This window comes from Ananas comosus, linkage group 19 (assembly GCF_001540865.1).
Source record: "Ananas comosus cultivar F153 linkage group 19, ASM154086v1, whole genome shotgun sequence".
Lineage (NCBI taxonomy): Eukaryota > Viridiplantae > Streptophyta > Magnoliopsida > Poales > Bromeliaceae > Ananas > Ananas comosus.
In genome coordinates, this window is record NC_033639.1 from 9,052,184 (window position 1) to 9,067,668 (window position 15,485).

Sequence of the window (15,485 nt, forward strand, 5' to 3'; positions counted from 1 at the left end):
GGTACTATATATATATATATATATATATATATATATATATATATATATAATCAATCTTAAGCACTCTCCTCTGTCTCGTTCTTAATTGGCTCATCGCACTCTTTCGCCCCCTTGATTTCCTCTCTCTCCGCTTCATCACTCTCCCCCCTCTTTTCCTCATTCACCTCCTTTACCTCCTCTGGTTGACTATTTTGACCATTCTGACCACCCTTTGATATCTCCATGTATTGTTGACTTTCTTGACCCAGTTCAGCTGCATTCACCTCATCTTGTTCAACAACGAGTTGACCATGGGGGTTGACCTTTGACGCCTCTTGTTCCTCTTGTTGACTCTCTTGACCTATTTCACAACCTTTTGTGTTCTCCTCCTCGTGCTTATGTTGTTCAAGTCGACCATCCTTCGACTCTCTCTCTCGCTCTTGTCGCCCCTTTTGATTGACTCTCTCGTTCTTCGTCTTCTTCTCGATGTTTTTCGTCTCCGCCAGTTGTTGTCGACTGTCCTTGCTCGTCTTTTCAATCTCTTCTCCTCTCTGTACTTTGATTTCATCATCGTCATATGGTTGACCTGATTGTCCCTCTGGCTCTTGCAACGAGATGACGGTCTCGAAGGCTCCGACGAGAGCCTTCACTTTGCTCCTCTTCGCCGCCAGCTTGCTGGCCGTCTCCTCTATCACTTCGTTGTACATTGGTAGCGTCTCTTTCCCTCCCACATCCTGTCTCTTGAGCATCGCCTTTCTCTCTTGCTCTGGCTTTCTGTCTCCTTCCACCATCGCCTTCAACCTCCCACCATCGCCGTCATTTGATGCCGCCTTTGCGCGGTGGGTCTTCGCACTCTTTGGACTCTCACTATGTTCATTCTTGTGCTCTTCTCCGAAGCCCGCATAGTGCTTGTTTTTTTTGCTGTCCTTCCGCTTCGGTGGTGACTTGATTTCTGGAAGCTTCTGCTTTGACGACTCGACATCCTTTTTCGGCGTATGATCTTGTGTCTCGCTACCATTCGACTTTTTAGTTGAAATATCGGCGTTGATATCTCTTTTCTTTGTTATAAACCTCGGGAGGCTTCTCGCCCTCATGAGAGTCTTCTTGGGACTATTTTCAAAACCGTCGTCGGATGAGACTTTTGCTCGATCACCGCAACTGGTTCGCAAAGCCGTAGACAATGGCGAAGGAGACTTATCGTCGATAGGTTTCCGAGGAGGAAGGGTTTTTCCGGCCGTTAATGAAACCTCCGAAGGCTGTGAGGTGCTCTTCTTCGGGTAGTGGCAGTTATTGTGATGGCACGAGCTTATCGTCGGCCTGAGATAGTTTGGTATCGGCTTTTCCTCCGGCATCGAAGGGTCTCGAACCAGGGATTCGATGGTCAGTCGTTTCGAATGTCGAATGTCGCCCCTTCGTGGCGTCGAGGGGGCCGAGATGCTCTTCTCTTTGATGAGAGCATCTTCTTTCACCTTTGTAGCCATGGTCTAATGTTGTAACTGCACCTGGTGATTGGTTAGGATAATGAAGTTGTATAGCTAGATTACTAGAATCATGGAGAAAAAAAGAAAAAATTAGATTCGAGACCATTTAATCATTCATGTCATATGGTTGTTGATTAAAATGATCCTGAAAAACAAAAATCTACAAGGCCTTTCCAATTTATACGGGGTTAAATATTTCATGGTATTAAATCCAAAAAGCTCTTTGTTGAGAGGAACATCAACCCTGGAATAAAACGAAACTCACACATGTATTCTAGCAAAATCCATCATCACCAGTGATTTGGATGAAAAAGAATAATTATTGGCATAGCTTTATTAAAATTATTATTGGACATTATAGAATTAGGATACATGTTACATGGAAGTTTCCCTTTCCAAGAGTTAAAAAGAGAAAAATAAGAAATTAATCTAAGATATTCTTTCTTGCACAAAGGAAATAAAACCAATCTACTCCATTCAATATTCTTTTCTTTTCTTTTCTTTTCTTTTTGAGAAGACCACATTATTCTTTGCTATGACAAAGAAAGAGTAAGTATTGAAAAAAAAAAAAAAAAATGAAAGTGCAATTGCTGAAATATGATTGTACCTTGTATGAAGAAACAATATAACTTGTTTTCTAACTTAGAGCTTCTTTGGGAAATGGAGGCATCTTTAAAGGCAATAAATTCTCTTCCTGGGAGATCATTTTGAAATGTAAAGAAGGGAACTGGGAGATTGGGTGGCTTTAGCTGGGATGGTTAAAAGTTGGGTTGGTTATTGAGAGGTTAATGGAGCCAGCCATGTTCTAAACCAATGTAAGACCAGGTCAATGGAGAACAACTTTGTTCCTACCTGGAATTTGCCATGTTTAGAAAGGAACTTACCAGAAGATTCTGCTTGTTTAAATGTTTGTTACGACATTTACTCAAAAAAGAAAAAAAAAATGGCAAAAAACGAAAACAGAAAAAACTAACAAAGGTGAGACTCTTTTGGTGCATTTTAAGTCATATGGAAACAGAAGGGTTAAAGTTATTTATTTTTCATAATATTATAATGCTTGGTATAAATCTCACGCCCTTACATTTAAGTCCCCAAAGAAAAAATGATTAGACTAAAGAGTGAATATCTAAATCTTACACGGAGTTTAGAAGTGTCCAAATAGCATTACTCGAAAAAGAAAAAAGGAATGATTTTATACACCCAGGATGATGCAATCCAGTCTCTCTTTGAGAAGCAACGCTTAATGGTTATCAAATAAGAAATAGGAAGCATTTGTTTTGGTTTAGGTGATATAGTCTTAAGCAATACCCAATATAATAAGCAACACACCGAGTACAATCAATTGCAAAATGCGAATGTAATCAACTTTGATACAGTATTTTTCTTTTTTTTCACCCGAAAACGAAAGGCTTTTACACAAGCAAAAAGAAAGAATCTGAAAGAGACTTGAGAACACCAAAGTTGTAAACAAAGTAGATAACCCTCCAGGTATGTTTTACACTCTCCTGTACACAACAACTCATTGCCTCGATTACATCATACAGCATTCACTCTCTAGGAGAAACCATTTTTATCTTCACAAAACAATCAAAAAGGGGTTAAAAAAAAAAAGAGGAAAAAAAGAACAAAATGCAAGCTCACAACCAAACCTGTGACCTTAGGACCGAAAGAAGCGAGAAAATAGAAGAGAAAAAGAATACCGGACCGCTAATAGAATGACTCAAAACAACAGGGGAAAAGAATCGGTAAATTCGGCGACGATGATAATGTAAAGAATCCTTTTTTGGGAGCAGAAGCAGCTAAAAAAGCACTGGCGGCTGTCCCCGTCCGAACTATAATTTTTGGTGGGTCTCCAGACCCCCAGTAAACATATTTTTTGGGGGGCAAATAATAACATCGAATATATCCTTTTAACCCCCTAGGAGATTTTTTTTCTTTTTCCATTTTCATGGACCAAATGGAGAAATCTCAAGAGTATTCGAGGACATCAAAACAACTGAAGGGCGAGTTTAAGCCTATTCTGCTTCCATTTGGGTAGCTTGGAGAAAGCCTCCTTTGTCATGCCAAACTTTCCTTTGAAGTCAGCAGAAGATAAATAGGTCTGCATTTGATCAATAGAAAAAAAAAAAAAAGGATCAGGTCTTAAGAGACATGAATTCTACAAAAGAAAAAGAAGAATAAAAAGGTTAAAAGAGTTTCACCTCTCGCTTGGTCACGTCTATTTCTTTGACAGGGTCAGGAGAGTTCGTCTTCAGGCGTTCGTAGGGATAGATAGGGAGCCCTTCGTCGTCTTCAGGTTCGCCCTCCTTTACATCTTCCTGTATTGTGAGAGCTTCGATCCTACTACTCATCAAATGGTTTGTCTCCTTGGAATTCACCTCCGGTTTTGGCTTGTTTGCCTCCGGACTCGCTACAAAACAATGGAAAATAAGTCAAATTTTCAGTATAAAATATCTTAAGATATTTATATATGACCCTGCAAAATTATGCCTATATTTGTATGCTATATCCCATTCAAAAACTTCCGACTAACAAAAGTATTCCTCTTTAAGAAAAAACAAAAAAGAAGTTGTAATGCAGGGCCCCAAATATATTTTCTTTGCTACAGTTAAAAAAAAAATCAGAAAATCTTTTCTTTCCTGCTGATAGAATACAGTCAGACACAAGCACAGACACACACCTTTCACCAACTTCGGTATAAGATTTTGCACCGGCTTCTCAAAAGAAGCAGAGAGCGTGGCTATAGAAGACGACTTGGGGGCCAACTTGGCTGAATCAGGTGAAATGGATTTTGGGTATAGTTTTCTAACTACCGGTGGAGTAGAGAGATTTCTTGCATTTGGATTCTCAAAGTTTGCGGCAAGGGCATTGAAGGCAGGGGATCTTCCTCTAACACGGACCCGTTCAGGACTGAAGGACATGCTTCGCGATCGCTGCGATTTGTCTGGCACACTGGATCTTCCTCCATATGATGTTGGTGTTCGTCTCTTAGGTTTCTGAGATAATAGCAAAAATTTAGTTGCGAAGTGATATTTAACAAAGCTTTTCCTTGAAGGATTTGTAATAAGCAGAGAAGTAACTTCACTAAGAGACATGACTACAAATGAAGTCGTTGAGTTTGATCCCAAATTGGAGCTACATCCGTACTTTGAATTTTTCTAATTTAGGCAAATTTTGTTTTGAGTGGCTGTAAAGCCCTTCCATCAATCTGTGGTCTGAAATAATGACATTTTAGCATCATCATTGAAACTAAAACCTAAATAACAGTGTTCAGCGAACTCTGATGCTGATGCTGAAGTGAGTCTTTCCTTCAGACGGTAGCTAGCAGGACTAAATTGTCACAGGGACAAACTTTAGGAGCTAAATTGTTGAATTTGGGGTCGACGCATGAGGAGAAAGTGTAATTAATCCAAAAGGCAAGAAAACAGTAAGACACAACTTAGCTATGCGCTTGTGATCAATGGAAAGGATGTAACTTTAACCCTGACAATTTGTTTTACACTGGAAGCTTCTCAAAGAATTTCAGGAGTCTATCCATCCAAATGTTTTACTCTTCAATGACAAAATTTGGAACTCGAGTAGAGAATATAGAGTGACAGTCTTATACATCATTCTTTACAAATTTAAAAATGAGTACTCAACTTTTTCTTTTCCTCAAAATGGGTACTCAATTTTTCTTTTTCTGTTTCTAGCATTAACATATACCAGATATATTTTAACAGCTGCCATTATTTTGTCAAGATAATATCCATATACTTGAGAACAAGATAATTATAATTTCCAAAACTTGGTTAGAAGTACAGATAGCATAAATAGCATCTTACATCTAATGTAGGGGTTACTCCGTTCTTCACTATAGATAGCTTCCTCTGGAATGAATTGCCATGCATCTGCAACCAAAAAGAAATTTGATCAAATTTTTCTGAAAGACAATCACCGAACCCAGATTTTTCCTCTCTAAGTACTATCGCATATATCATGCCTCTAGAACACATAATGATCAAAAAATAGGTTTTGCAGCGAAAGTTCAATTTCACAGTAGAGAAGTTTACCGCTGATTTTGCGGAGTCCCAGGTGAAGAACCGAGTGAAGAAGGTCGGTTCACTTCCTTCCATGACAATGAACAGTGGAGTTTCACGAGATAAATTTTCCATAAGAAAATCACATTCCAGGAATTTCTGGTCCAGATCAGTATAAGAAAAGGTATCCAACAAAAAAACAAAGAAAAAAAAAAAAAAGAGAAGGTATGAGAAACAGAAGATTTGTAAAATTTACAATTGAACTATTTGCAGCAAAACACTTCATAACCATTGCTTTCTTTGGAGAACATATCTTCCACCGAGTAAAAATATATCATATACCTCTCCAATGCTCAAAGCTTGCGATCTAATTTTTGAATCCACCTGCTGTCCGACCCAGACAAAAATTTCCGAATGACTGTCTATAATAAATATATCTTCTGTCATCAGATCATCTTGGGTGAAGTTGAATATTTCTGTAACCTGCAAACACAATATAGTCAATATCAGACGTTTATACTTCATATGCTCATTAGTATAGGAAAGATCTAACAATTTCCCAGTTACCCACCTTTAAATTGCCTGTATAATCCCCACCACGTGTGTTTCAGAGTATGGTCCAGTGAAACAGAAAGTTAAAAGGAATCAGATGTTTGAATACAGACCAGAATAATAAAATGAGTAAATAAATCCGACGAGAATAATGCTCGCTATCTACCTTTCGAGAAATTACAGGAGAAAAGGTGTGAATCACTTTCTTGTTCTCTCACGATCTTCTGACTTGGGTATTCAGATTTACCTCCAAGCAAACTCCAAAAATGCTCTGTTTCTGCTCCTTCCCTTTGTGCTCTTGACTGTAGATTCGGCTGCACAAATTGATAAGAGAGCAGGTAAGCATAGCACAGATCCATTTGAGAAAATTATAACAATTAAGCTAAAACACTAGTAAAAATCATGTACAATTTTTAGTTCGAATACATGTGACTTCGAAAGGTACTATGAAAAGATAATTCTTTGTTGTCATTTATCTTATGCCTCTTCATACTCTTGACCTTATTTGTATTCAAGTTTTCAAACAGAATAGTATAGTCACTTCACAAAGAGTCTTGAGACACTCTGTGAAAGGCCAATGCATAGACTTGTATTTTCACAGAACTAAAGAGAACTCGGCCATCCAATAACTACGGCCCAGAAAAGAGCTATAGGAAGAACATCACATCAATATAGAGAAAAAAGGTATTAAAAGATCGTGCTCTCATGCACAAAATTCTGAACTAAAAAGAAAATTAAATTAGAAAATAAATCTCCACAAATATCGATCGAATTGTGTTCGATGATTTTGTCACACCTTAATCACATCTAGCTGTCTTTCAACCAGCTCTTGGTCCCCTGTGGTGCTAAGGCTTCCAGACCATGTAAACACAGAATTTCCATCATGTAGTATGTAACAGTAAGATGAATTCAAAGACGAAGCCACCTGATTAAAGTAACATCAAGAATTCATAATGTTCAGATAAAGTAAAAAGTTTGCTGGATAAAGTGGTAAAACTGTGCACAATGTTACTTGTAAAAAATAATAAATTATCTACTATAGATAAATTCAAAAGAGACGTACTGGATCAACTTGAATAGCTTGCATATTATCTGGTCCAGAACCTTGGACCCGGAAAAGAGCAACTCCATCTTCTGAATATGTCTCATCAGCAATGCCAGTTTCAGCAATAAAATTCTTATAACCAGAGCCAACACCTCCCTGTGATTATCCAAAACAAAATCCTTATATTTTGTGCTAGAACTAGAATACAGCTAGTAAAGCACAAAACTGAAATGCAAATGGAGAAAAAGTGAAGTCCTATGGAGAAGGTTCTGAGAATAGAAACCTTAAATACTACAAAACTCTGGAATATAGAGAAGAACTGAATGGGTTCCTTTCCTTCATAAAAGCGAGCCTGTGAGCAATTAAAAAAATTGTTAAATAAACTGAAAGGACAAAAGTTTAGTCAAAATCAACTCACAAATAGAACTGATAATTACCATAACAGCTTGAAACTTTAAGGGTTCATTCATCTTGTTAGAAAGTGAGAGAGCTGCAGTTCTCTCCTCCTGTAACCAATAGAGACACTTTAGTACATAATGTCCTCTTGGTCTATATTGCATTCATTCATCGCATTAAAAGAGTAAATTCAGTTGGCACTTCATTAGCTTTGAATCTTAATATTTCGTTGTATTCCTCAAGGATCGAAGTATCGTCATGAATAAAAATGTGTCTAGTGAGCGTGCTCATGGTATTGTGATGTAGTGGCGATTTTATTTGTTGGTATGATCTACCTTCTTTGAGATATCCAGAGATCAAAGAATGGCTTGTAAATCTTTGCCACCTAAAATCAGGTGATCTCAATAACAGACATTTTTTCTGATAATTCATAAATAGATAAAATTTACTGTCTGATGCAAGGAGTTTGTTTTATTGATAAGCACAGAATAATCGAGATCAGCTCATTATATGTTATAGGGCATCATCAATTGTCTAAATCAGAATTAATGGCATTGTTACAGAGCATTGATTTTCAATTGAGGAATCATATAATATTTCTCAAAATGCTAGATTTTTTACTGGTATTTTTAAATTTTCAATATGCACCCTCCATTTTGGGACCCATTAGATATATATGCTGCAGCACTATGATTAGGTTTCCTTAACCTAAACAATACAGATCATACCTAAGGATATAGATCTTCAGTAAAGAAACCACAAAATTGATTTAAGGCGTGGAGATATTGGTAGAAAATTTTAGTTTTTATTTGGAATTAAACTATAAGGGCATAGCAAAAAGTTGGTTTTCTATTTAAACAAGAAGAATGTATATACTTTGATAGTCTGCAATGCGTCATTCTTCCAAACATCATGTTGACTGAGACTCAAGCTTGAGTTTGGAGTTTTTCTTAAGTAGCTCAGATAAGTGCAAAGTAAAAATAATATCAGCATAATGATAAGCTTAAGATCATGCTTCATCCAGTTTCTATTTAAAATAATTAAAAGAACATTAACTCTACTTAGTTACTACTATCCACCGGTGGTTTCTGAGATCAAACACAGTACTCTGTCAAGGTCTTAAGAATCAGAAAGTTACTAAATATGAGCTCAAGTTTACCTCAATACTCTTCTTCCCAAACCAAGTTCCAATAAGACATTCTTCTCCATCATCTCCAGGATATGCATATTGAAAGATATAGCAATCTCCACTGTAAAACTTAGATTGATCAGATGATGACAAAAGAGCCTTTTCCTTGCCATTCACTCGCCAAACCTATAACATTCGAAGAAAGGATATTAGACTTTTATAAAATAACTGAAATGCACACTATATTAGGACATTAATTTTATACTTGAAAAGGGAAATTTTGCATCTAGACCAGTTCTGTAGTTTACACACAGAAAATAAAATTTTCTTTTCCTTACATATAAGGTCTTCATGTGCTTTATTCGAAATTTAAAGTTTTGAGAAAGACATATATGCTAGCTTCAAATTTTGCAAGGAAGCAACTGCAAATATAAGACTTCAAGAGAAGTATACCTTCAGTCAATAACATTTCGAGGGATAAGCTTCCAATTAAAAACATTAAGAGGAGTGTATATGCAGGAAAAAGTAAAATAATCTGCTAAGCTACTAGTCCTCACTATTATGACAACACAGATATGAGAAGAGCACATCACGGAATAGTAAAAACACCTGCAAGTTGCCTGTGCAATCAATGTATGGTTGAGGCTCTTCTTTGATAGGAGCAGCCTTCATAAGACCTTTAACATTCAGCCCTTGGCGTTTAAGGAGTGCTATAGAAAGAAAATAATAAGATCACATTATAAACTCTACAAATTGCATTTATTAATTAACAAAGACACTAATGAAAAAAATCTAACCAGCGACTTTGCCTCTGCCCTCCTCGGATACAGCCACATCAGTTGTTTGTGGCCACTTAGCAAATTTTGATTTAAATACTACAGTCTCATATCCTTCTATTATGCGAGTAACATGAGATTTTGGATGACCAGGGTCTTGTAGTAATTCCTGTATAGGATAACAACCAATATTAGTGTCACATCACTGTCAAAGATCAATCAAGAAGTAACAGGTTTACCTCTGCTGCAGCACTAGCACTTTTTCTCTCCTCCAATGACGTATTTCTACCCATCCATACATAAATTTCAGCCCGACAATCTAGCAGGAAACACTTGTTTGTGTCTAGCAACTCTCTTGTCAAAGATTCAGCATTAACAGGCACTGCTTGTCCTTTATTAACGCTGAAAGGCAAAATGGCTTTTATCAGAAATTACAAATACATAGGATTTTTTTCCACATAAGATTTTGGTGAACAGAAACATGATTTACATAATTACAGTAAATTACCAGAGCAATTTTGTAGAAAAGGACTCATCTTTTCCATTTTCCTCAGAGGTTGCCTTTCTCGGAAGAGGAGCGAAGCCACCAAAGAAACCCCAAAACTCACCAGCCTCAGCATCAGCCATTAACTTTCCATCCTCTATTGGAAACACTTTCACATGATCAATTCCGAAAACTTTAAAATGAAAAAATTGATAAAGGTCCTTGGACTAAGTCTACTTACCAACAGCTGCCACCTCACACTTCCCTTCATGGTAAGTGTCTTTAATGTATTGCACCACTTCAAGAGCTTTAGCCCTCTCCTGAATAGAAGAATTGGAGCCATTGAACTGGAAAATCTTCGACTTTGTGTCCAGTATGAATATATCATCATGATTTAGGGATGATCTGGCAAAAGGAACCTGATAAAACAGAAAGATCAACTCAGGAAATTTGAAGAAATATTTATAGCTATACAGTGAGACTGTTTGTTTCAGGGACAACAAGAGGATAACCCCAGTTATTGCCGTTATTCTGCCAAACACAGCAAAATGTGACTGTTTTGACGGAATATTTTGTAACCTAATGGAATAATCTGTTGCTTGGCGAATGTTCCATAATTATTTGTGATGGAAACTGTTAAGTTCTAACAGGACTAACAGAATTGTCTGAGATCTAAAGGGATGCAAGGTTTCACTACAGTACAGGTAACTTCTATATGCTTTATCTTATCCTACACTAGTCCCATTAATCAGCTAGAGTTATCTGTAATCACTACAATCGTACCTGCAATTACTACAAGTATCCATCAAATGTCAAACCAAACATAAAATTGAGTTTGTTCAATTACCTAGAACTGCAGGATAATCAATATGTAAGAAAGTCCACGTCCAATTTATCAGTTATCACCAACTAAACTGTCCCATAAGGAGACATCATATAAAAAATATACTTGCCTCTTTAACGTGGACAACATGCTTGCCTCTGCAGACAAATAATCGCGTAACATGCTCACGCTCATTTATTTCTGCATGCTTGAAACCAGACACCACCCCGCCTTGTTGTGGTATAATGCATGGTTTGAAATAAGAAAGGAACTTCTCGGTTTCGTTGCCCTGTACTTCACGATATTGAACAGCACGGCCTCCGAGGGCTGCATCGAGTTCTACAGTTTTAAGTGCAGCAGCCCCTGCTTCATCCTATATAAATCAAATTTAGGAGTAATTAGTAGTGTATGAGCACTCTTTATTATAAGATTGTCATGCAGAAATTTCATGAAGGTTTTAATAGCTTACCTGGCTGGTATCCTTACCAAGCCAATAGTGTATATCGTGCTTGAACGAACCATTTTTTAGAGCAGTTGTCTGTTCCCAAAAAAAAAAAGAAAAAGAAAAAAAAGTATGAAGACATACAGGCATATACGTCACGATATTCTTCAGTGTAAATTGTTAAATATCCAGCTTTAAATTAGATAAAGAACGCCAATCACCTCAATCTATTCTTTTCAAAGTCATTAAAGCAACACTACAAGAATAATTCCATAACTGACATGTATGTCTGACGTTTAATTTTGTTAATTACCTTCAAAATTATATACGAGTCTCCAGTGAAGAATTTTCCATAAGAAGACTTTGGCACGGGGACTGGACGGAAATTTTCAATACGCCATATCTCCAACCCACTGACTGATGTTAAGAATTATAATTAGTGCAACGCAGGGAGGAGCCGATGAGCATCATAGAAACATCAGAAATCAGTTATAAGAGTAGTAGAAAGGTCAAAACAAGCACTGGATAATTCCGACCATAAAAATGAGTTCCTGTGAATCTTTCATGCTGGTCTAAGTAAAACGGCTAGCCAAAATATTTCGAACTAAATATTTCATATTTCCTAAAAAATAGTTTCAAGGTAGTAAGAAAGATCTAACAAGTTCACAATGGAAAAAAGAAAAAATCAAGCTGGTTATAGGAAAATAGCAATAAAAGGATACGCCTTTTGTCCAGCCCCCTGGAACGCAGAGTCCAAATCCCTCATAGAAACAGCCATGCCCTTGGACCTTGCAGTAGAACTCTTGGGCGATTTTTGCTTCAAAAGCGAAGAAAAAGTATGCTGCAGGAAGATATTCATGGATAAATCAATAACGGCCAAAGCAACCATCAGCAGATACGCTACAACGATCAGTCCAATTAAAAGAATTTGAAAAGCTTATTTTGCCATGCCGACAACTTTTTGATGTATTTTCATCAGAAAAGCCAGGCAAGGGAATGCTCAAAATATAATCCTCCAATGCACACTCGGCGGCAAAATTGCGACTAGTACAGGAATTCTGAATTCTATAAACTCTCCTTTTAATCGAAAAGGATTAAAATTCTGATAAAACTAGTAACTAAATGAATCACAAGAGCGTTTCCCACACTCTGCCAATCAACCTTTTCTCCATGAAATAAAAAACATAACTATTTTACCGATCCCGAAACGATTCACAAATCACTCGATCCTACTGCATATAAAAAGACATTTAACATTAGAGATGCTTCCTTTGGATCAAAATCAACATCCCGCTGCACAAAGATGACACATTTACGCAACCACCAGCTTAGTTTATGGGCAAATGGAGTCAAATTCCCATCTCAAACAGCTCAAAACACTTGCATGAGCCGATCAAATCGATTCCATTCGCATCAAACCTCAAAACGAATCGAATTCCCAACTCCCCCAGTCCCAAAGCAACTTCTCCGATCACTAAACGAGATTAAGAAACCACAATCGATTCCGCTCCCATACCTTAACAACAGTTCCCGGGCTCCCCATCTCGACTCCCACCACTAGATCGGTCCCCCTCCACCAATCTCGAGCTCAGCGACGACCAAGCATATAACTAAACCCACCCAGATTCTCACCATTTCAAACAAAATAAACAAATCCACGCCCACGACGACCGAAGCACCATTAAACAATTCGCAAAAGAAAAATTGCGGGGAAAAATTTAAAAAAAAAAAAACGGAGTTGCCCTCACCTCCGCGGGTCGGTGACGAAGAGTTGGTGACGACGAATTCGTTCGAGGGTACCAAAAAAAACAAAAAAAAAACCCTAGATAACACTTGTCGCGATCGATCTCGAACACGAGCGAGAGAGAAAGAGAGAGAGAGAGAGAGAGAGGAAAAGGTCGGGGCGGGGAAAAAGGCCTCAGTAGAAAAAAAAGAATCAAAAAATAAAAAATAAAAAATAAAGTGAGGGGCGAATGATGTGAGTGAGGCGTGCTTGGCACTAACGGGAACGGGAAAAGAAGGTGATGACCCCGTAATGGCCTAAAAAAATTAAATTAAATTAGTTTTAAGCACTTTGAAATTAAAAAAAAACTATTTAATTTTAAATCTGAACTTAATTTGGCTTTTATTTTTTAAAAATTTACGTGGAATTTAATTTAAATTACTATGTTTTTAACCCCAAAAAAAGAAAAAAGTTGATAATTTGGTGAGTGAGTGGGGCGGGGAGAGTCGGCCACCGTCCACGGTGACGATAAAAAGCGCGAAAAGGTAGGTCGGAGAGGGAAGGGATTCAGTGTTTCGTCCTTCTGCGCTGTAAGATTGACACGTGTCCATAGTACACGCAAATTTCGACTCCAGTGACGTGGCGAACGGAGAAGCGAGGAGGATTCGTGTTCGCTGTTCGCAACGCTTAGACGCTTCGCTGTCGCGGGGGCCGCTGGATCGCCGAAAGGTGCCAGCTCAGAATCAGTTGCCGTCGCAGAAACCGAGAACGTGTATATGCGCGACACGTGTTTGACTGCGTACGTGTCGTGAAATCATTGGATGGTTTGGGTGTTTGGTGGTTGGCGTTGTACGTTGCGATGGGTACGTGACCCAGCTGGAAAGATGAAACGGGTAGGTGTGGCGGGAACAGGTTGGAAATTCCCTGCACGTAAAAAATATATATAAATTAAAATTAAAATTAAAATTTTATTAATTAATTTTAATTAATGCTAAGTTAATGGGTATTATTATTAAGGGGGGAGAGGATTATCCTGGGAATCTGGAGAATCCGTGTTGAATATCAAACACGAAACAGCATTATGCGATGACGTGTGAGGCTGTGATTGGTTGGATGGTGGGCCCGCGCGAGTCTTAACGGAGTTTGGTGGTGGGCACCCCGTAAGCGATGCGATTCGACAAAGGCGAGTGAACACGTGCCACGTGGCCGGGAATGGTTTTGAGGTGGCGAGAAATGGTAGAAACACAGGGGGACCCAAATAGTGACTCGCCAATGGACCAAAGTGGGACCCACTCATTACTATTGGGTAAGAGCCGTGGGGCCCGTTCGGTGTTTGACTTCCGGTCCGTTTTACTTGTGGAGATCAATTTGAAGGTACGGTGAAGCCACAATCGCGGGTACTCTCTGTTCCCGGTGCACGACGAGCGACGCGCATCAAAATTCGCGCCGCTAAATCCCCGCGCTCATTGGCCCACGTGTCATACAGATTGTGTATGACACAGAAGAACAGTAACAAAGGTCAAATATATGGTCTTATAATTTTTAAAATTTTATTTGTATACTTTTGTACAATATTTCTCATTTAAAAAATATTTAATGTTTATGCTTTTCCTAATAACTGATGAGTACAAATATAATTGATTCTTCTTTTGTACGTAGAAAAATAACATCTATATCTATATCTTATCTTATCTATACATTAATATTCATCAATAAGTTCTATATGTACCCATCCATTTAATTTGAGAAGAAGTGGGGCTTTTTTTTATTATTCTTTTTTCTTTTCTTTAGATTCACTAAAGCCTAAAGAGTTTTTTTATCCTTTCTTATACCTTTTGGTCTTCCACCATTTTTCTTAAATTTGCAAATTTGAATCTTTGTTGTGTTTCATATTCGAAGTTAATTAATTGATTAAAAGTGATATATATATATATAATATTTGTAAATTATCTTGCATATTATTGTGAGTTTTTTTTTTAGTCATATCAATTACAATATAATATTTTATTTGATTATTGTGTTATAAAAATAATTTTAATCATCCATTTGTATGATATGTAATCTTTTTTAAACAAGATTGAATAATTTTGTTAGATGATTGATTCTTTTTCATTATAGTTTTATTTTTTTTCAAAATGTTTGTCTGTAGTATAAACTATATTTACTATTTTTTATACTAAACAGATATTTTTTTTTATTAATTTTTACTTTGATATTATCTATCCGTTGTAACGCGCGGGTCACTACACTAGTATATATTAAATATGATCAAACTTAGTTACTAAATAATAATTAAATTATACGAATTTGTGTGGTAATATTATCAACTCTGTTAATAATAAAACCATCCTTAAAAATAACCTTCACTTTTAAAGTAATGTAAAAAAGAAGAAATTAATCACATCATCAAAACGACCATTATTCATTGTATCATAAAGAAATTACTAATAATTATAACCTTTTTTACATGCATATAATTTTAGGTACTGTAAATTACACTCCATAAAACAAAAATTTTACTTTTAATGAGACAAAATGGTCCTGGAAATAGTATCTCCAAGGAGTGGGGATCCACAAACTAATCCCTTCTCTTCACAGAAAAATTTTGGGGTTTTCTAGTGTTCTCACATGTTTTT

The 15,485-nt window shown here is 37.1% G+C and overlaps 2 protein-coding genes across 3 annotated transcripts; both read right to left on the reverse strand.

Moving 5' to 3' along the window:
* LOC109724799 (DNA ligase 1) lies at window positions 57-1,460 on the reverse strand. The gene has a single exon (XM_020253728.1). It carries the CDS (start codon window positions 1,458-1,460, stop codon window positions 57-59), a length of 1,404 nt encoding a protein of 467 aa, XP_020109317.1.
* Window positions 2,775-13,156, reverse strand: LOC109724708 (villin-3-like). 2 transcript variants are annotated; one of them, XM_020253617.1, is made up of 23 exons: window positions 12,875-13,156; window positions 11,849-11,967; window positions 11,440-11,539; window positions 11,154-11,222; window positions 10,815-11,057; window positions 10,103-10,280; window positions 9,886-10,018; window positions 9,617-9,779; window positions 9,399-9,546; window positions 9,211-9,311; window positions 8,632-8,787; window positions 7,514-7,582; window positions 7,360-7,428; window positions 7,095-7,232; window positions 6,828-6,956; window positions 6,198-6,345; window positions 6,051-6,061; window positions 5,822-5,962; window positions 5,513-5,638; window positions 5,285-5,350; window positions 4,141-4,456; window positions 3,662-3,870; window positions 2,775-3,561 (listed from the first exon to the last, which is right to left on the reverse strand). In XM_020253617.1, exons 2-23 carry the CDS (start codon window positions 11,902-11,904, stop codon window positions 3,448-3,450), a joined length of 2,883 nt encoding a protein of 960 aa, XP_020109206.1. In that variant the 5' UTR covers window positions 11,905-11,967; window positions 12,875-13,156; the 3' UTR covers window positions 2,775-3,447. The 2 variants fall into 2 exon arrangements, with proteins under 2 accessions (XP_020109206.1, XP_020109205.1); XM_020253616.1 differs by lacking the exon at window positions 12,875-13,156 and adding an exon at window positions 12,643-12,787.